Genomic DNA, 21,648 nt, shown 5'->3' on the forward strand with positions numbered 1-21,648 from the left:
ATTCAAAAAGGACCTGAGTGGCAGGAGACGAGATGGGTGAGAGGCGAGGGGCAGACTCACCACAATGCCATGATCTAGACTGGATTCTGTGAGCTCTGGGGCCAGCCTTGGTTGGGGTGGGGTCGGTAATAGATGATGTTTGCACGTCAGGCATACAGACTCCTCCATGGGCCATGGAGCAGTGTTTCAAACTGCAGGCCACAATCCAGTAGTGGGTTGCAAGATGGGTTTATTGGGCTGCAGCCAGCATTTTAAAAAAGAGGAATAGAACAAGATGTCAGGGGCGCCTGGGCGGCTCAGTCGTTAAGTGTCTGCCTTCGGCTCGGCGTGATCCTGGCGTTCTGGGATAGAGCCCCATATCAGGCTCCTCCGATGGGAACCTGCTTCTTCCTCCCCCCCTCCCCCTGCTTGTGTTCCCTCTCTCACTGGCTGTCTCTCTCTCTGTCAAATAAAAAAAATCTTAAAAAAAACTAATAAAAAGAACAAGACGTCAAATTGGAAATACCAGAGTGGACTGCACACAGTAGGGCTAAGTAGTGCATCAAGAAACTTGCTTCTGTTTTATGTAAGGAGAGTGTGTGCATGCTGGGTTGCAATTTAAAATGTATTTTTTTACTCTGCGTCACACTTTAAAAAGCTTGGAAGTTATTTCAGGGCCCAGAGGGCTGGCAGGGATTGGGGGGAGGTGAGACTGGCCCATGTGGTTATCCAGGCCCCAGGTGATGCAGGCTGGACTACAGCCCTAGTGATGGGGACTGAGAAGTGAGGATGGACCCCAGCGTTGACCAGATGTGCTAGGTGAAGATGGAGAATTCGAGGCTGATTCAAGTCAGTCTGAAGTCAATCAAGGCTTTTGGGCCAAATGACATCTTGTTTGAAATATTCTATCTTGGTCCCCTTCCAGTGGTGCACTGGAACCCAGGGTTCTTGGGGCAGGGGCTGGGAGGGAGAGGGATCCCTCCTGTTCTTTGGTCGGCAATGTTCTGGGCTTCTAGGATCCCTGTGTTACAACTCTGACCTTTCATTCTGGTTGACTGTTTTCAAGTAAAACTCAAATGGGTGGGCTCCTGCTTGTGTCTGCAGGTTTGATGATGATGTCTGTGGGGACTAGGCTGGGAATGACCCTGCTTCTACTGTCTTCCTGTAGGAACATCGTGAAAGGGATGAGAGAGCTCCGGGAGGTCCTACGCACCGTGGAGACCAAAGCAACTCAGAACTTCAAAGTGGTAACACGACGGGGCCCCGGGGCTGGGTGCTGGCTGTGGCTGGCTTATTCAGGGACCGCTTTCAGTGGGAAACAAGAGAAGCGCTAGCAGGCAGCCTCTGAATCAGGGATGACAGTTTGTTACAGGCACATGTCTCCTCTCTCTGTTTGCGCTCATGGCAGACATCATTAATCAATCTCAGCATCCTCATCACAGCACTGCACAGAGGCCCTAGCGTTAGATCAGAGTTAAAACCCAATGTCATCTCTTCCTAGCAAGGTGGTAGGCTAACCGCTAGGGATTGTTTATGGCCTTAATAAATAACCTGGACTCCTTTTCCTGCCCCAATTCAGGCCTACCTTCTTAGGCTTTAATTCACTCCAAATCAGAGCCACAGCTCCTCCTCACTCTAGAATTTTTGACCAGATATCAGGAAGGTATCTGGTTGGGAGTGCTGCCCGTGCCAGTGGCTTCATTCTCTGCAAGGACCTGCTGAATACTCAGAGCTGTGCTGGGCTCCATGGGGCCAGAGGAGGAGGAAACATACCCCCCATCTAGGAGAGGACAGAGGACAGATGATTAAGTAGAGCCATCAAAGGCCAACAGAAGGGGCGGGGTGGCCTCAGTGCTGGAAACAGAAAGAAGAGGGCTCCTTGGAAGTGGAGTAGAGTGGTGGGCCTCTGAAGGGGCAGCGTACTGCAGGGCTGGCAGATTTGGCCGGGTGGTAGGCGGGGGGCATTCTGGGTCTGAGTTCCTCCCTTTCTGCCAGATGGCGGCCAAGCATCTGGCCGGGGTCCTGCTACATTCCTTGAGTGAGGAGTGCTACTGGAGCCCCCTGTCCCACCCGCTGCCTGAGTTCATGAGCAAGGAGGAGAACACCTTCATCACGCAGGCCCTGCGGAAACCTCACCTGTACGAAGGAGACAAGTAAGCTCTGCTGGACCATGCCGGTCTCATGCCACACTTGGGGCTCCAGCGTCCCCCCTCTTTGCCCTGCACTTTCCTCCAGCTGTCACCCAGCTCACTTGAGTATCCTCAGGAGCCGAATAGACCAGGAAGACAGCCTTAGGATGGGAGTTGGGAGGAGCATTCTAGAAGGCATCCAAAGGTCTAATTATTCGGGGGTTACCTACCTTCCTACTAGTCTTCATATACCTTGTCTCTTATTTGTTTAATAATTGATGGTGGGATCTGAGCAGCTCTCCCCTGCCCCTTGCCCTGGCTACATCATGCAGCCCTGGGCGCTGGAAGGGACGTCTCTTTCCTCAGAGCAACGGCGGTATTTCTGGCCCCGCCGCCCACCCCAGCCTTTCAGATCCAGAACTCTGGGGCTTGAGAAAGAGCTGCAGGTGGTATCCGGTGTCTGTGAATTATGCAGGAGGGGGTCACCTTACGAGGGCAGCTGCCGACTCCGGGGCAGAAGGGCCAGCGTGGCGGGCCAGCCTCACTGCGTGGAGAGGCTCGTGCTGGAGCCGCCACTGCCGTTTGTGTCTTTCAGCCTCTACTGCCCGAAGGATAACATAGAGGAAGCCCTCCTGCTGCTGCTCATCAGTGAGTCCATGGTGAGCTCCAGGCCTTTCCCTCTCTGCCCAGCCGGGTAGGGCTGCAGGGCTCAGGCACAGGCCGCCAGGTCCTGACCCAGCTCAGCCTCCCACGGATGTCCCTGAAGCAAAATTCTTGCATCTGCCCCCTACACGGGGGTGAGGCTCACTTCCTAGGTTTGGGTCTGGTGCACAGGGCTGTATTCGGGGGGCCTGAGTAGGGACTGAGTTACGAGTTCCCAACACCTCTTCTGGAATTACAAAAGACGCTTATCAGTGAGTCATCAGTATACGCTGAGCAGCCCTGTGCTGGTTCTGGGACCGATGTGGGGGGGTGGAAAGAGCAGGGGCTTTGAGCTCTGCCACGGTTAGCTGAGGGCCACGGGCAAATCTAAAACCTCCGAGCCTCAGTGTCTTCTCCTGTAAGAGGAGGGTAGTGCACAGAGCTAAGCGTGCCTGTACAAGGAATTCTCTCGTTTACACAACGGTTTATTATTACCGTGCCAGGCCCTGTTCTGGAAGCCAGAAACGCAGCAGCAAACAAATGAGAAAAGTCTCTGCCCTCGTGGAGCTTACATCCTAGTGAGGGAGGTGGACGATAAATGACTTAGCGACCGCATTATCCAGGACACTAGCGCCTGAGTGCTGTGGAGGGGTGGAGCGTGCTGACAAACTGCATTAAGTGCTCTTTGGCTGTCAACACAAGACCCATTTCCCCCGCGGCAGGCAGGGAGGTGAGCCAAGCTCACACCGCTGTACGTACATGTGCACATATGCACGGATGGGCCCTGGAGCCTCAGTGAGGAGAGAGGTGTGGTCCAGGGAGTGGTGAGAGGGATGGCCTGCACTGGTCTGGGAGAGGCGGGGACGGGGTGTGCTGGAGCCACAGAAGCCAGGGCTGGGGGTGCCGTCCACATGGCGTGCTGGAGACGAGTCCAAGGCTAGGTCTGAGCCTTCTGACCGAGGGTCCTCTCGGAGCTTGGGAGCTGGGGACCCCCCAGGTGGAGAACTAACATTGCTAAACTGGCACATCTGAGAGCAGTTTGTGGAAGTAGGAGTTTAAGAAACAAGCCCTCATGAGCTGGGTCCCTGAACAGACAGAAACGAATGTTCCCTTGAATAACCTGGGACCGTGAGTGTTTCGGTCAGTGGGTTTCCTCCACCTGCATGAGTCCGTCAGCAGGTAGACAGGAGGAGGGACGCTGGACTGAGGTGGTGAGAGATCACGGCCTTCCTCAGCTAGGCTGTGGTACTAGAAGTTTGTAGGGTCGTGCAGGTGATGGGATAAGTGGTTGCTCCAAGGAGGGGAACCTAGCTGGTTAGCCTAAGGTGCGGATAGAAATAACGAGCGCCGGATTTGATTTTCGTGGGAGAACAGTGCACTTCTCACCAAAAATGGGCCCTGACTTGGACCACAGACTGAGCCCCGGTTTCTAATGATGGAACCTCAGACATAGACCAGTACCCCTCCCTGCCCCCCCCCACATGAGCCATCTCCCCACCCACACCCTCAGATAAGACCGCACTGAAGTCACCTGTCTTGGGAAACTCCCTCCCTGCTGAGGCTTACAGGTGGGAGGTAAAAGGGTGAAAGCAGAAACGTTCCTTAGGTCCTTTCTCTGCCAGGTTCCAAGCCAATGATCTCATAGACGGAGGCATTATGTTGAGCCATATGAAAAAATCACAATTTCATACACTTCAGTCTAGGAGTAATATGTTTCCATCTTACAGATGAGAAAAGTAAGGTTCCGGACAAGTATCTGTCGTGGTCAAGGTCACACACTAATAATCTTCACAGCCATGATTCAAATCACGTCCGTCTCCCTGGATAGCTTTCAGAGCACAGGCCACGGAGCCCAAGCCCTGGACTGCAGTCCGTTCTGTGACTTCTGAGCGGCTCTGGTTCTCGGCTTCCTCATCTGCAAAAGGGCCAAGGGGGTCATTTTGAGGATCAAATGAAACAGGCTCAGGGAGGGCTTTGTCAACAAGGACATGGCTGCCGGCATGAGACGGCAGGGGGGCTGAGGCTGCATCCTATTTCCCCCAGCCATTTTCTGTGGCCTCTGCCTGACCTGGGTGCCCAGGACCAGAGTTCAGATGCTTTTCCATTAGGTTATCCCCCCTACCCTCACCCCAAACCCTCAAGCTGCCCCATATCTCAGAGTGAAGAATGGCCTTTTACTAAAAGGTGGCCCGCATTTGGAGCCAAGGTGAATTTTCCTGAATATGTGATTTCCCTCCTAGCAGCTCCTGCCCTTGTGCGGGAGGCCGTGTGACTTGCTGGCCTGCCCCAGAGACTCAGGGTACGGGCTGGTTTGCCAGACGGTGTTCTGGGAATTCCCTGTAGCATGCAAAGCAGCGGAAGTTGTACAGTGGGCTGGGAGGAGGCCATCCTCCAGGGCCTGCTCGTTTGTTTCCTCTTGCTCACACCCAGCCTGTCACACGTTTAGAAACTTTAGGAATTAGGGGAAGCGCTTTGGCGTCTCCCCTACAGAGCTTTCCTGCTGGGATCTGGATCTGGCCTCAGTGGCTTAGAGCTGTTTCTCAGAGTGACCAGACAGCCTCTGGCTTCTCTCTTGCTCTTGTTTCACACCTCCCTTCCCTGCGGGTCCCATTCTTGGTCTGGTGTGGACACCACCGTGCCTGCCTCCCAAGCTCTGATCCCTTAGCTGAACCCTGAGGCTCAGTCTGGCCTCCAGGTACTTGCAGGTTTTTCATCATCTCCCTTTGATGCTGCCTGGGTTTGGCCACAGTTGATAGGGAGAAGCTTCTAGAACAGTAGCTGGCTGCCTTGGCTGGTCCTTAGCTTTTCCTAATACCTGCAGAATTCAGTGTGCTGTGGTAAAGCTACTCCAGCACAGTCAGCCCGGGAGACGTAATCATCAAAGCTTTCCACCTCCAGGATCACCAGAGCAGCAGCTCTGGGAAAGGGCATGTGCAGGTTTCTTGAGCGTGTCAGCCTCTACTCTGTGGTTTGGAACTCAGAGTAGCCTGCAAGCAGTCTTGAGTGTGGGGCTGTTACCTTGGATATGGTTTTTGTTACAGACTAACCGAGCAGGATCAGAATGAATAAGGACCCCCCCACACACACCCTTGTGTTTCAAGAGGTAAATAGAAACCTTACAGATGCTATCACAGAAATGCGAGGTATGCGAGTGAGAACTGGTTGAAGACGATTTGTGTTTTGGACCTAGTTTTGAGTCTTCGGGGCCAAAAGGACATTTTAAAATCCATCCATCCATCCACCCACCCACCCACCCATTTGCTCAACCCTCCTTCCATCCATTTGTCCATCCAGCCTTGTTTGAGCAGCTACAACGTGCCAGGCCATACTTGGCCGGGAGACCGTGATGAGTTCCATCATTGCCCCCGTCCCTGATGGACCTAGTGGAGGTGGACCCAGGGACCTGGAGGAAATCCTGGTCCTCACATCAGAAGGAATCCTGTCAGTCTGCTGAACCCCAAGTGTATATTCTAGTTTTTAAAAGAACGCTGTATCAGAACTAGTCTGATTTTCTCAAAGAGTTGGAGAACCAGGAAGTACAGAAGTCTTGATCCTTTCTAAAATACTTATCTAGGCATAAAAATACATGCGGAGGCAGACTGAATCCGTGGGTCCCTGTTTCATTCAGCTGGTGGAGAAATTGCTGCTGGTATCAGGTGCTCGGGAACTAAAAGGTCCCAAAGGCCTCGTGTTAAGTGAAAGTGGGCTGGACGGGTAGCCCCTGGGGACTGGAGCCTGCAGGTGAACTAACTGCCGTGTCCGCGTCAGACCCAGCCATTTGGGTCTTGAATTTGCCTTTCACAGTCTGTGTGGCCTGGGCAAGGTTCTTCCCTCCCTGATCCTTAGTTTTCTCGACTGTAAAATGAAGCTAATAAGGCCTTTCTGGCACAGAAAAAGCCAGAAAACGAACCCACAGGTCCCTGGTACGTTATAGATGTTCAACGTGGGTTGGTTTTGTCCTAATAAATGCTTGCTTCTGATTCAGTCATTTTAGAAAACAGGCTCAGATCAGGTTGGGAGCAAAATTGGTTTGAGGATACCATTCAGTTTAAGAAAAAAAAAAAAAGGGTTCTTGGGCTTGATTCCATTTGGGGCTCGGCAGATGAGCACAGACTGTCCCAGCTTTTGGCCCCTGGTTTGCTCTGCTGCAGGCCGCCACGGCGAAGGGTCTGGTGGCGCTGCCAGCTTGGAACAGGCGGTTCAGTAGAGGTGGGAGAGCCTCTCGCCCTCACTGGCAGGAAGAGCTGTGATTTCTGCCGCAGAAACCTGACGCGGCAGGAGAGTGGGGGCTGGCGTGGGCCTGGCCTGGGTCTCTGGGGGGATGGGACACGTCACAAAGCATGTTATTTCTTGGCTCCGTGGACTGGCAGCTTGAGAGCTGTGGTAATTACGTCTGCTGGTGGGGGACGACAGCATGAGCGGGACATGACGGTGCCCTCCGGGGAGGGGCAGGTGCCAGTCACAGACACTGCTGGGGGACTCCTTTCTGGGGTGCTTTTGTGGGGTGCCAGCAGCAGGCCCTGAGACTGGGTCCTTGGCCAAGGTGGAGCAGCCGTCTCTGAGAACAGGGCAGAGCAGGGCCCCGGACACATTGCCCAAGGGGCTTTTTCCCTAATTGGGAAAACCCCGCCTGGAGTTTTGCTTTGGTTCCTCCATAGCAGAGCCATCCCGGGGTCTCTGATGGCATGGACAAAGCTACTGGACACTTCTTCAGAGGCTTCTGGGGGTGAAGTCAGAATGTCTAGGTTCTAATCTGGGTTCCACCTATCTGTATGCCTTGGGGAGCTTCCCTGGGCCTCAGTCTTCTCATCTGTGCAATAGGACAATAGTACACGAGGTCATTGTGAGATGCCACTTACAAAGTACTCCACAAGTTAGTTCCCTTTCCTTCTCTCACCTGTTTGTGTCGAGGATTAGAAAGGAGAAACAGAGCTGGGTGGAAACAAAGGTCAATGCCGTCTGAGGCCCTGCAGTCAGCAGAGGAGCCGGACCAGAGCTGGCAGGGGAGGCCCATGAGGCAGCAAAAGCCGTCCTGCACTGGCCTTTGAAGGTGCAGCCTTACCTCCCAGGGACCTTGCCCAATTAGTTCACCTTCTGGGACTCAGTTTCCCTTCTGCAAAGAGGGCATAGTGGTTTCCTCCTGCACCTCCATGGGGTTACTGTGAGGCCAGATGAGATGTGATGGATGTGACCCTGAAAAGCTGATGCGTGGCACACATAAGGGATGGCTGTTGGAGGAGTGTCGCCTGCCTTGGCAGTTCCCCCACCGGCCCTCCCGTAAGGCCCTAGATTTGCTTCGTGGATCCTTCTCCAAAGACCAGATGTGGGTCATGCTGGCAGTGATGAGCTGTTGGAGGATGAGGGTAGGAGATGCATGCTTTTTTGGCTTTTCCTCTTTTGGTGTGCAGAGGGCCTGGGGTGAATGGCCTCAGTTTGGAGGAGGCTGCCTTTGGGGGGACAGCCGGAGGGCCCGGGTTAGGAACAGGGACAGCTCAGGAGCCCTGCCCGGGACCAAATGTGTGGACCAAATAAGGGCGAGGGATCCCCCCCAGAGGTGGGGGCCTGGAGGTTGTGCAAGGAGGAACGAGGGGAAACTATTCTTCATTCCTTCCAGAGGAGTAAGGGTGATGGTGGTGAGAAGAATATGCAGTGTCTGCGTATTGCTTTATAGGTCATAGGCACACTCATACCTCTCTGCATTTGATCTGAAGGATTTCCCAGCGAGGCCATTTGAATGGTGGAGGAAAAGAGCGGCTGGGACTAGTTCAAAGCAGGCTGCTGGTGAATTGGGGAGCATTGCTGGCCGGAGGGCGGTGAGCCCAGGGAAGGAGGGAACAGGACATCCGGGGTGCGTGGGCAGTGACTGGAAGCCCCCAGAGTGTCTGAGGTCCCGCCCTCCATGCTGCACACGAATTCCTGCCCTGTCACTAGCCCCCACAGCTTCCTTCCTTTCGTCCCATTTCCCCCACCCAGCGAGCACCACCACAGCCTTTTACCGCAGCCCTGCCCTAGTGCCATAACAACCAGGGCACACTTCTGCTTTGGGTTTTCCTTTGTGGAGCCTTGCTTCCCTCTTGACACAAGGGCCAGTTCCGGTGGCCCCCTGAGGAGACCTCTTCCCTGCTGTCTGCCTACTGGGGAGGCCCAGCCCAGTGCTAGAAATCCACCCCTTCCACCCCCCAGGAACACAGTCAGAGATATTCTTGTTTTAAAGGTCAAGGTCGAGGGCAAGAGGAGAAAGTTTACACACCAAGCCCAGAAATCTTGCTTAACGTCACTCATTCTACAAACATGGACCAAGGAAGGTGCGGGAGACAGCGAGACATGTCCCTGCCCCAAGAACCAGGGAGCTGTTGGGTGTACAGGGGCTGGGGTGTGTGCCCCATGCTGGGAGAGGACAAGAGGGGGACGGCCTTGCCTGGTGGGGTAGGTCAGGTTGACAGGTACCTGAGTTGAGCTGTGAGGAGCCAGGAGGCATCCAGGTTGACAGAGGACAGACAATCCATGGTGCGGAGAGGGAGCTGCGGGGAGTTCTGTGGGGCAGGGGGAGGACCGGGAGCTGGTTGGGGAAGAAGCTGGCCCGGTGGGCCAGGCCTCATGTCAGGCACAGAGAAGGAAGCTTGACTTTGTGCTGGGGCAGTCTGGAGCGGGCTGGGAGCTGGGGTCTGCAGGGGTTACTCTCTAAGGACAGGCCAACCAGAGCTGAGGCCCACAGTCACAGCTCGCTCCTCACCATCCCCAGAATGGATAGCTTCCCAGATCCTGCATGTGCCCAGCAGGCTTTTCTCCATACTCCCCAGAAAAGCGCCCTCACCGCCCTGCTGCAGACTCCCCGTGCTGCCCCCTTTCATTATGAACCCCTCTCTCCTACCAGGTTTGTTGTTTGTTTGTTTCTTTTTTCTTTTCTTTTCTTTTTTTCTTTTCTTTTCCTTTCTTTTCTTTTCTTTTCTTTTCTTTTTTTTTCTTTTCTTCCTTCCTTCCTTCCTTCCTTCCTTCCTTCCTTCCTTCCTTCTTCCTTCCTTTCTTCCTTTCTGAGATTTTATTTATTTGACAGAGATAGACACAGTGAGAGAGGGAACACAAGCAAGGGGAGTGTGAGAGGGAGAAGCAGGCATCCCGCTGAGCAGGGAGCCCAATGTGGGGCTCGATCCCAGGACCCTGGGATCATGACCTGATCCGAAGGCAGACGCTTAACGACTGAGCCACCCAGGAGCCCCATCTCCCACCAGGTTTCTAGGTCAGATTGCACTGAGCACAAGTACTGCTGCTGCTTCCGGGCTCCCTGTCCCCCTCCCTGAGGGCAGGGACGGTTCCTCGTGTCCTCTCAGTGCCTCCGCTCTTGTCTTGGCTGCCTGGCAGGCCGCCTCCTGGGGCCCCACCCTCAGGGGCCAGAGCCGGGGAGTTCTGGAGGGGAGGACTGGAAGTGGAGTGAAGAGGTTCATGGCCAGTTTTGTGTTCCTACTCCACTTAGTCAGATAGCTCCTGCCAAGCCTCTCAGAATTTCTTCTCTCTTCCTGATGGTGCCTGTGTGGGTGGATTTCACTGAGAAGGAGGGGGATTTCTCTGGCACTTTCCCTCTCTGCTCCTCTCCCCTTAACCCTTTGGAGTTCCTGACCAGCTCTTGTTTCTCAGGCTGGTACCAGCACTCATCTTTCATGGGGATCTCCTGGCATCCCTGCACCTTCTCCTGGGGCTGGTTCATGTACATAGGGTGGCGGCAGCCCTTGCCTGCTGTGGCTGGAGGGGCACCCATCAGGGCCCCTGGCCGCTGGCCTGCCTTCCTGAAGTGCCCCTATGGGTGAGTCACTTCCTTGGGTCTTAGAGGTGTTTTGGCTCCCAGAAGCCTCTGGGAATGCACTTCAGGCCTGCACAACAGGACACATTCAGAGCCTGCAGTCTGAAGGCCATTGGGCTGCTTCTGCCCCTGTAGCCCCTCACCCGTGGGGGCCTTAGCCCCTGACCTGGAGGAGGGGTTCGTAATCCTGCCCAGAGGGAGGTTTTGAAGACCATCTGTGGACAGGAAGGATGATCTGGATCTGACACTGGGAAATTGGTTTGAAGGGCCAGCAAGCTCCCTTTTATCCCAGCATCCTTGGTTCTGAGGTCCTGTGTGGGGAGTAGAAGAGGGTGAGTCTCGACACACGAACGGGGTTCAGCCCCTACTACAGAGGGAGAGGGGTACTAGGAGCAGCCAGCAGGAGCGTCTGGCTGGGACCGAGCTTTGCTTCAGCTCAGATACAGCCCTCAGGGGGTGTGTCGGCGGGGGCGGTCATAGAGCATTCCGAGCCTGGTCCCTGCCCTGTTGCTGCTCAGCTCATGACCCCATGATTCATGCATCATGAATTACTCCCAGGCCTGAGTGTTGTCCCCAGAGTATGGGTTTACAAGAGAGGGTGGGACTGTAGGCCACAGAACAAGAGGGTTCCCAAATCCCCAGTGGGGAGATTTCAGGCTTGGTGATACAGAGCTCCCCGCTTCGGATTGTACAGTCTGCTAGTCCTAAAGTCTGTTTTCCATTACCCCCATCCCCCCCACGTCCCCTGCCCAGCAGCTACCTGGCAGCTCCCTGGCAGCTCTGAGCTACTGAACTCCTGAGTGCTGGACACCGAGCACAGAGGCCATGTGTGTGGGAGAGGTTTCTTAGGGAACTCAGAGGAGAGTTTTGTGGTCAGAAGGAGTCAAGGATCAGGTCTGGGTTGAACACAGGGGTGATGGGAAGGAGGTATGGGGCTAGGAGGTCCTTATCAGAGGGACTGGTGGCACCGAGGGGCCACAGCCCAAGCTCCCCTCCTGCGAGTCAAGCAGCAGAGCCACCCACCTGATCCAGACACTTCCAGATATGACCTGAAGCTCTTTCTGTGAGTGGACAGTTACAGCCTCGCAAGGAGCTATTCCACAAAACCACTCGCCTATATCCTTGGAAATGCCAGTGTCTGAAAGACAAGGGCTGAGGGGCCCTCCCAGTTGAGAGGAGACTGAAGAGACGTGGCCTTGGGATGTGGGCATGGTCCTGGATTGGGTTCTGGGATGAGAAAACTTCTGGTAAGGCCACGGGTGGGCAGATGGGGTGATCTGACTGTGAGCTGGTATTGGAGGTACCAGTTTTACGTTTCCTGAAATACCGGCATTCCTGTTGTGGTTGTACTTAGGAGTCAAGGGTCACATGACTCTATCCTTGTTGTCATATACTAGAGAGAGACAAAGCAGATGTGGTCAGTGCCGTCACCCTTGCAACTTTTCAGTAGGTTTGAGATTTTGCAGACTAAAACGTTGAATACCAGGAGCCCTGAGAACTGCTTCCTCACCCCAACATAAGCTATGGGTAGAGGTCTTCTCCCTGTCATGGGGGCCTTCGTGGGGATGGGGGAAAGGCTCTGGCAGATTCTGGGATCATGGCCTGGGTTAGCAGCATACGGGAGATGGTCACTGGGCCTTGGAGGCAGGCAGCGCTGATTTTCTGTCCTCGCTCTTTCCCAACCACGTGCCCCTGCAGGCTACTCGGGACGTGGTGCTGAGCCGGGCCCCGGAGCAGGAGGAGGACCGGGCGGTGAGCCTGCGGAATGCTGCGGCCATCTATGACCTCCTGAGCATCACGCTGGGCAGGAGGGGCCAGTACGTCATGCTCTCCGAGGTACGGCAACCCACCCCCTCCCCAGAAGTCAGGTGGAGTCATCATTTGACCTCCTCCACTGTTCTTTGCTTGCCTGCACTAAGGGCTGCAGCTCAGTCCTTGGGAGACTGGCCTTGGGACCATTGCATTTCCAGGACTGGGAGAGCTGCCCTTCCCTGGCAAGATGGGTGGTTTTAGTTTTGGTTTTGGTTGTTTTATTAGTGTTTTCACGTGGTTTTTCTGTCGAAAGAACACAAGGCATTGTGTAGAGAAGCACAAGGGGAACATTTTCTATCTCCCAGCTTCCCACATGGATGCCACTGGTGTTTTATGACTGCCTCTGCTGGTAGAGCTCTGAGCTTGATGTGTGTCAGGACCCTGGACCCCCTCCCACCCAAGCTGGACAGAGCAACCCCATTCTATTGAGTAAACCCTCGTGGGGCAGCGCTCTCGGGTGGTGACTCTCTGGGGTGAAGGCAGGGGGACCAGGGCACCACGCTGCCCCTCTCTCTGTTCCCCACAAGGCGAATGGCATACATGCATTTTTGAGTTTTCAGATCAGAGCTGGGATCAAAGGTGGCTCTGGGGCCTCTGTCTCCTGGTACAGGAGTGGGCCTCCTGGCAGTAGCTTCTCTTTCCATGTGGTTAGGAGGGTTTCTGAGAGGAGAGCTGGTGACTTCTGCCGAGCCCCTGTTTGCACCCGGCACCGTGCAACGTGCTTTTAGGTAATACCTTCTTGGTGTACGGGTGAGGAAGGCAAGGCCCAGAGAGGTTGTTTCTTGCCCTAGATGGTGGAGGGAGTGCATCTGAGCCAGCACGTGAAACCCAGCCACTGAGCTCTTAAAGTCCATGCTGTCTGGTCCTGCAAACTCCCCTCTGTCCCCCGCCCCACCTGACCATGGCCACATGGTGAATCCTGGCCTCACAGGCTGGCTTCTGCCTCCCTCGTGTGGAAGCACTTGTAGTGTCTGCCGGATCTCACCAGGCCGCCCCTGCTTTGGGGTTGCCCAGGATCGGACAGGCCAGTGGGGCGGTCAGTTTTCTCAGTGGTCGTAGACAACAGCAGAACCAAGAAAAGCCTTTCCATTTGAGCAGCTTTGTAGTCGGCCCACTCTGCAACTTCCTGGCCCTGTGACTCTCGCAACTCATTCACACCTCAGCCTCCTCTTCTGTGAAATGGGGATAATGGAAGAACCCACCTCCCAGGGTTGTTGGGGAGAGTGAATAAGTTAGTACGTGTAAAAAACAGAGCGGTACCATGCACAGTAATAGTAAGTACCAGTTATTATTTTAATGGGATGTTTACATGTTAAAAACCCAGACCCAATTTCATTCCCTTTTCCTCATCACTCTGTGAGGCATTCCCGTGTTATGGAGGTAGGAACCAAGGGCGAGAAAGGGTAGGAAACTTGGGGGAGGTCACACAGCATAACCTGCCCAGTGGCAGGGGCAGGTTATGCTTGGAGTTTCTGACAGGAACCGAGTATGGGCCTCCTGCAGCCTCCTACAGGAAGTGATTTGGGCAGTCATTGCCCTGAGGGGTTTTGGATCGGCTGGGGGTGGGAGGACCCCTGGGGGGATTGTGCTGACTGGCTCCCTCTCCTCAGTGCCTGGAACGAGCCATGAAGTTTGCGTTTGAAGAATTTCACCTTTGGTACCAAGTGGCCCTCTCCATGGTGGCTTGTGGGAAGGTAAGACCCAGGGCATGTGGTGGGTGGGGGAGGTTGCACACCTGCCTTTGGGGCCTCTGCTCTCCTCTGGTGCCCTCCAGGGCTAGGCAGAGGGCATGGCTGTGAGTCAGAAATGTTCTCCATCTTAGGATTTTCCTCTAGGAGAGTGAGGGGCAGCAGAGGGTCACACACAGACCCCTGTGTGAATCTGGTGTCCCCGGTGTGCAACTGTGAGTCTGTGGATGCTTTCCTCCTACTACACGTCCACACATGGGGCGTCAGAGCATTTCCACATGTGACTTGATGAGTACAACGGCATGCCACAAGCGTGGGACACGGGTTCTGAGAAAGGGCGCATTCGTTTGGGCTGTAGCTCTCTTCCTGCCCATCCGTTGTGGTGTCAGGAGAGGACCTTCCCGTGGAAGGACCTGCCTTGGAGGGAGAGGTTGAAGGGTGGAGCAGGCAGCAGTACTCACAAGGGAGTCTGGGGGAGAACTGTGCCAGTGGGTGTGGCCGGGACAGAGGCAAGGGGAGCTTCTCTGCCAGCAAGGGGACTGACCTTATCCCAGGTCACCAGGGCTGCCTTTGCTGTCTACCCACCAAGCCCTGTTCCAGCACCCCCTGGTTTCTCCTCTGATGAGAATTACACTTACATAAGCCTCTATTTTGAGCTGTAACATGAAAGGAAAACCTTTCCGGAGCTGGGTGCTGAGGGTGTTAGAGCTGAGGATGCTACGAATGCAAGAAAGAAGGCGGCAGGAGCTTGTTGCAAATCGTTCCAAGAGCTGTAAACACCCAGAGCCCTTTTGTGGGGCTGAGGGAATTCCTGCCCCCTCCCCCGCCCATCTGTGCCACCTGCCATTTCTAGCCTTGCAGCTCCGCTCAGAGCCTCGGCTTGCCAGCACCTCCCCCACAAAGGTTAGGCAGAGAAGAGGAAGAAGAGTAGGTGCCTGATAGGTGGGAAGGAGCCAGGGAAGTATAGTGAGAATCAAGTGGGGGACCTCCCACCCCCATCCCCCACTGGGCCTTTGTCTTCCCAGACCTCTTCCCCAACCCCCTCACGTTGACCACCCACCAGAGAGTCCTAAATGCACAGACAGGGTCTACCTGGCTCTGTGCTCAGCAGGCTCTTGCCAAGGCTCCGGGGAGAGTTCCAGCCACAAATAGAGTGAGGCCTGAGGGAGGAGAGGGGGTGGGGCTGGAGCTCACATGGGGCCTGGGCAGGCAGCTCACAGTGGCATGTGACAGCTTCTTCCTGCCTCTGGGAAACAAAGAACCTTTGATCTTGCAATAGTGGGCATGGGTCAAGAGGAGAGGCCCAGGGCCAGGGTAGTGGTCCTCACCCTTCTGTGGGTCATGGACCCCTTTGAGATGCCAAGGAAAGCTGGGGAGCCCTCCTCAGAAGAATGCAGTGTCCTCGGAAGTTAGCTTTAATCTCTGGCAGCGCTCCAGGAGACTCCCCAGTCAGGTGAGAAGGTGTTAGCTTGGGAGGTGTGGGATCTTCAGCCTCCCTACGGAGAAGAGTCAGGCTCAGAGAAGTCCACACACAGTCCAGCACATCCCAGGATCCCGGGAGCTGCTGTCCCAGCCTGGCTCCTTCACAGACCAGCAAGGTGGGCACGAGAATGGGCTTACAGGCAGGATGTTGGGGTGATCAGTGAGTTCCTCCCACCTGAGGCCCCACAGGCTGGAGACATTGGGTTATACCCCTGGCTGCATTTGGTGCAGCAGGAGATTTTTCTGGAATCGCACTCTCACCCCCTCGGGAACCCGGCACACCAGCTCAGTCTGCCTGGTTGGGCCAGGGAGCCCTCCTGCGGAGAGGCCAGAGGTGGCCTCTGCCAAAGCCCAAGGTAGGAATCAAGGTTCTGTACCCGCACTTGTGCCAAAGATATAGCTGGGAGGATGTATATACATCTGACACCTCAGCCTGCAGAAAGAAAAGACGAAGTCCATGACATGATTCGGGCACTCCTTCTCTTGGTCTCCTCAGCAGTAACATTGGCTGCGTTGCTAGGTAACCAGCATGACCAAAAAAAAACCAAGAAAAACCAAGCTGCCTGCCCTGACCGTGGAGTCCTCCAATGGCTCCTGAAATAGCAACGCTTTGTGGTCTTTGTAGGGTGAACATGGACAGTCAGGGTTGGAGAACCTTCAGTTTAAAGTTGGAGAACCTTCAACCCTGCAGAGGTCAGCAGCCACCCAGGGAGGCCCAGGGGAGCCCGAGGCTTGCTGTGGTGTGTGGCCAGGGGGCCGTGGCTGGGGGGCTGAGAGTGGCATTCACAGGAGAGGTGGATCGCCCGGCAACTCCTTCGGGCCCCTCAGTGGCCCCCCTTGCTGCAGCCCAGGCCAGTCTCCCAGCCTGCCGGAAGAGGTCATCTGACGTCCGCCTGTGCTGGCTCTCACACCTCAGTGGTACCTCTGGAGGTGCTGGGGAGGGTGAAAGCCACCGAATGGTGAGGAAGCCTGGCTCACGTAGGGCTCAGTACGTGGGAACTGTGGTCATACACATGCCCCTGCCTACCTGGGGGTCGCACAAGTATGGAGTGTGCACACTTGGGGGGAAGGGTGTCACTGTTGAGTTTCTTGGAGAAGTGTTGGACGTAGTCAGAAGCGCTCAGTGCTGTGTGTCTCGTGTGTGTGTGTGTGTGTGTGTGTGTGTGTGTGTGTGTGTGTGTAGCAGGGAGACCAAGGCTGCTTCTCCTGCCCAGGCAGCCACCACAGAGGCAGGATAGGGCAGTGGTTATGAGCGTAGGGCCAGACTGTTCAAACCCCAGCTCTGCCATGTATGGGCACTATGGTCTTGAACAAGCTACTTAAATTCTCTGCCTTTCAGTTTCCTCATCTGTAAATAGGGACATGGCTCACCTACCTTGTTGGAGAGTTGTGAAAATTAAATTTATAAAGCACTTAGAACAGGGGACGGCAGACTTTCTGTACAAGGTCAGATAGTAGACATTTTTGATTTTGCAGGCCAGTCTCTGTGGAAACTCCTCTACTCTGTCATAAAAACAGCCGTAGGCAATACATACATGAGTGGGCATGGCTGAGTTCCAATAAAACTTTATTCACAGGAGCAGGCAGAGGGCCGCATTTGGCCTGTGGGCTGTGTTTTGCTGAGCTCTGACTTCTAACAATGCGAGGTGCATAGTAAGATCTGAATAAGTGTCAGCTGGTGTTCTGTTTCTCATTGTGACCGGGAGTCTTGCTGCCTGCCTGTGGATGGTCTCCCCGCCTCCCCCTCCTCCCCCACGTGGCCATTCTCAGTAGGTCCATTCTGGCCGCATCTCTGCAGCTGAGTCCCTGGAGCCTTGGGGGGCCCCGGATTCCTGTCTGGAGGTTCTCTCTGCCTCTGCCAGCTTAGCTTCTCTCCTTCTCCTCTGCCAGTCATTATGCCCCCTCAACTCCCCACCACGGCCCTGCCTCCAAGTCCCGTGGAGCTTTGGCCTCATCTTGTCACCTATAAACCAAGGCTGTTGAACTCAAGTTTGAAAGAGCCCCTTTTTGCCTCTAAAATTTCTGTGGTTCACATTTGAATTCCTTTAGAAGCACTTGCACCTGTCGTAACCTTAGCTGTTGGCGTATCACCGGGGCAAGGCTCACAGCCTCCAGTCTCCAGCTGCGGAATCTGAGGCCTGGGAGGGATTCGTCTGCCAACGTGACCTGGGCTCCTCCCACTAGGCCCTCTTCCTGCCTCTTGGGAGGAAAGGGGTGCAGAGCAAGGACTGGCTACTTGGGAAAGGCCCCCCCCCCCCGCTGTAGGCACAAGGCACCCAGTCTGTCGAGACCAGGGCTGCCAGTGACGGTGTCATCTGCGCTTTCTTCTGCAGTCAGCCTACGCCGTGTCACTGCTGCGGGAATGCATGAAGCTTCGACCCTCGGACCCCACCGTGCCCCTGATGGCCGCCAAGGTCTGCATTGGGTCCCTGCACTGGGTAAGTGAGCTGTGGGGGCAGGGCCCAAGGTCCCAGCGGCTCCTGTGGAAGGGTGGCCGTGGGCATGAGATCGGGGCATGCGCATCTTGCTGTGTGTATAATGGGTGCGGGGTGCATGGGGAGCTGTGAGGCAGACAGGCCTGGAAGGAGGAATCTTCTGAGAAAACCAGCCTCTGTCTGCAACAGTAGGTCCCCCAGCTCAGGCTGGCATCAGGTTTATGGTTCAGTCTTGAGATGTGGTCTCCAAAAAGCCAAATGTAGAGTGGGGGGTGGGGGGGGTACCTGCCCAGCAGTGCAGTAGTGGAGGACTTGGAGCACTGGGCCGGCCATCATTCGGACGGAGGCTCACGTTATTACAGGGGGCAGTTCTGCATGGGCAGGACTAGAGGGTGGCCTCTTCTTTTGAACCCCTTGTTCCTTTTGGCTCCAGCCTTGGGTCCCTGCCCTGTGCTCAGCTGCCTGCCGAGGGCTCTGCTGAGGTGGCTGAACAGTCAGGTACACCCTCTCCCCACAGGCCAGGCTTTCCTGCAGCGGTGCTCTGAGTTCCTCACAGAGGCCAGCAGCGTGGAGCCGTGAGGGGCACTGGGCCCGGGGCCCTCCCCTCCCCAGGCTCCCTTGGTGGCTCCTCTGAGCCTGTGGGGTCCTGGGGTGGAGCCTCTGCAAAGGTGTCTCCTCCTACTGGGAGCTTCTTGAACCCACATCAGCCTCCTGATGTCAGGGGCCGTTCTAGAACAAATGCATCCTGTTCGGCCTATTGGCCGTCTGCCCCACCCACCTCTGTTCTCTCCAGGCAAAATCGCTCCAGTGCCTTCATCTGCCCTCCAGGCCCAGTGTCTCCCCAGAGGGAGCTGCTCCCACACACAGTCCCCCCCTGCCTGTTTTCCCAACCCCGCAGCCCACTCTCACCATGGTTGGGTGCCCAGCTTGTTCTAGGCACCAGAGGCCAGGCTCCAGGTGCATACAGCAGGCGCTTCAGAATTAGTAGCCTGTCTACCTCCTGCTGCCACTCTCCCCCCTTAGGCATCCAGCCCTGGGAAGGGAGACTCCCGTGTTCTAAGCCTTCCTGCTAAGTCTCCCAGGGACTGGAGGCTGGTCCTGACCCTCTCCTGGGTCCCCGCCTTGCCACAGCCCCTGGGGGCCTTGTTTTCTCTTTGCTGCAGAGAAGACCGCCTCCCTAGCGTGAGGAGCAGCAGGGAAAGAGCGCCTCCCCGTCTGTCTCCTGGTTCTCACATTCCTGTAGCTGAAGTGCCTGAGTGGCCCGGCATGGCCCCACCACTCACTGTGAGGGATAAGGGGAGGGGTTCGTTGGGCCCCAGGCCCTAGAGGGTGGTTCTAGTGAGGGGGGTGTCCGGCAGAATGACCTCTCACAGGCTCCAGGCATTAGGAAGCGGCTGCGCCATGAGGTGGGTTAGAGTTTCCCTGCCCACCCCCCGGGTGGTCTTGGTACACAACCCAACCTAGCTGTGCCTCGGTTTCCTCATTCGTAAAATGGAAAGAATAACGGTCTGCTCCTCAGATGTGGCATAAATGACATAAAGTATGTAGAAGGCTGGACGGTCAGGAGATGCACAGAGGAGGAGGCCTTGGACTGTGGAGGGTTCAGGCCAGTGGAGAGTTCCTCCATCACTGCTTGCTTTCCCCACCCCGTGATTATTGGGGAAACCCCCTGCTCCTCATGTCTCTCCAGGGAGCCTGTTGGCATCCTGCATCTTACAGGTGGGGAGCTGTGGGGACAGGAGTGGTATGCGGGTACCAGCAGAGACACCCAGACTGCGCACTGCGACAGAGGGCTGTGATGGGAGCCAGGGGACACGGAGGTGGGGGGATGGGGGCTCACAGACCCCTCACCCACACTCCTGCATGTTCCAGGGGCTCCTCAGAGGGGCTCACATCCTTCACTGGACGAAGCCCCAGGTACCCGCCTCACCGAGCTGTGGCAGGGGAGGGCCCCTGTCTTCCCCAAGGCCACCAGCTCTGAGGTGGCTGTGGGTGTCCACCCAGCCGGCAGCCGCCCTTGCCAGGAAGCCTAAATTTAGGCCTTCCCGCCGTGGAGGAGCTGTTTCCCTCAGCGGCATAATTACAGTCATTACATGCATTCAGATTACATGGTAATAAAATTAGGATCCAATCAGTCCAAATTGAAATCAGATGAGTTAGGAGCAAAGTCATCAATGACAACATAAATAGAAAAGCCCAAAAGGAAACTTAAACATGCAGACTTGTCATCAGAATCGGGGAGGAGGGTGAGCTGTTTAACCTCAGCTGAGAAGCATGCATGGCTTTGGGGGCTGGTTTGAGGCAGGGTTTAAATTGGGTCCAGGCTCGAGCCAGGTCCCATTAGAGGGACAGGGGGTGGCTCCTGACAGCCGTCCCTAACCTGGAAACCCTGGACCTCCCTAAAGCCCCCGTTTATACCTGCCTGGGACACCTGGCACGTTACATTCTGATCTCCAGTGTCTCTTGAAGGCAGATGCTGTCTCTCTTGTTGAAACCCCAGCCCAGAGTTCGTGTCCGGTGCTTATTGGGTATATCCTACTGGCCGATGAGCGTAACCACTCAACAACCAATTCTGCTTTATATGGTACTTCCCTGCCTGCTAGTCGGGGACCTTCTTTACTTACCATGTCTGAGCCCTGAGCCTTTCTCCCCAGCAAAGAACCCTGCATGTGGTTAGATGTCCACTCATATCTTCTAGAATGACTCTCACCCCAGCTGGCTGGGAGGGATGGGTGTGGGAAGTCTGCCTCTGGTTCAGCGGTTCTCAGGTTCCCAAGCTGGCACTGGGCCGAGAGCAGACCATGAGTAGCTAAGGGCAGCCTGTCCTCGAAGGAGGCCAGGAGAGGGTGGCCCAGCACTCTCTATTCTGGGGCCACAAGGAGGAAGAATGTGTCTGACCTCTACGGGCAGAGGGGTACTGGTGCTTGGGACAGAGACGGTTCCTGAAAGGCATCTGAGGCCACCTCTGTCTTTTGCCATTGCAGCTCTTCTGGCTCACGGCAGCCCCAGCAGGCCCAGCCATTGCCCAGCCAAGCCCCATGAGCAGGGGACAGAAATCTGGGGGTGGACAACTTGGCCCAAGTTGCAGGAAGGGAGGCTGAAACTGGGACATCTGAAAAACGAGCTGTGCTGGGTGAAACCAGCCTGGGTGGCCGTGTGCCCAGAGGTGGAGCACCTGCTGTCCCCATGTCCTGTCCCCATGCCCAGAGCCAGCGTGGGATGCCCAAGGCTGAGCCTGGGTCTGAGAGCAAGGTGGCCCTGGAGTCATGGTGCACCAGGCAGAGGGACTGCTCGGTCGCAGGCTGGCTGACACAGGGTTTGCTGCAAGGTGATTGCCCCCGGGGCAGGCGTGGGCTCAGGTGGGAGAGCACTGGCCCCGAGGCTTATCCTGGGCTCCCCTAGGCAGGGGAGGGCATCCCGACCTCTGACCCGGGGACAGCAGTACGTGGCAGCCTCACACCTTGGCACTGCCGATGTCTTGCCAAGGTTCCCAGCCAGTTTTTTGGGGCAGGAAGGAAAGAGAGTTGTAAATATTTTTTCGGATCTCTCCAAACACAATTATATAAAATGTATGTAATTTAAAAAGTGGAGGCTCCCCTAGGAGGATAGGAGATGGGGGTGTGCATGTGTGCTGTGTGTCACACATGAAAGGGGAGTCATGAAGTGGGAAAGCAGGCCATGCTCCG

The 21,648-nt window shown here is 55.6% G+C and overlaps 1 protein-coding gene across 1 annotated transcript in view; it reads left to right on the plus strand.

Moving 5' to 3' along the window:
* Positions 1-21,648, plus strand: part of LOC100470233 (tetratricopeptide repeat protein 7A) — an 84,302-nt gene that overhangs the window by 12,547 nt on the left and 50,107 nt on the right. Inside the window, exons 3-8 of the mRNA XM_034659086.1 lie at positions 1,148-1,226; positions 1,975-2,132; positions 2,704-2,767; positions 12,244-12,381; positions 13,968-14,051; positions 17,861-17,965. Of these exons, the coding sequence (XP_034514977.1) occupies positions 1,148-1,226; positions 1,975-2,132; positions 2,704-2,767; positions 12,244-12,381; positions 13,968-14,051; positions 17,861-17,965 (628 nt within the window). The remainder of the gene's footprint in view (positions 1-1,147; positions 1,227-1,974; positions 2,133-2,703; positions 2,768-12,243; positions 12,382-13,967; positions 14,052-17,860; positions 17,966-21,648) is intronic.

Source organism: Ailuropoda melanoleuca, chromosome 4, assembly GCF_002007445.2.
Source record: "Ailuropoda melanoleuca isolate Jingjing chromosome 4, ASM200744v2, whole genome shotgun sequence".
In the NCBI taxonomy this organism is placed as follows: Eukaryota; Metazoa; Chordata; class Mammalia; order Carnivora; family Ursidae; genus Ailuropoda; species Ailuropoda melanoleuca.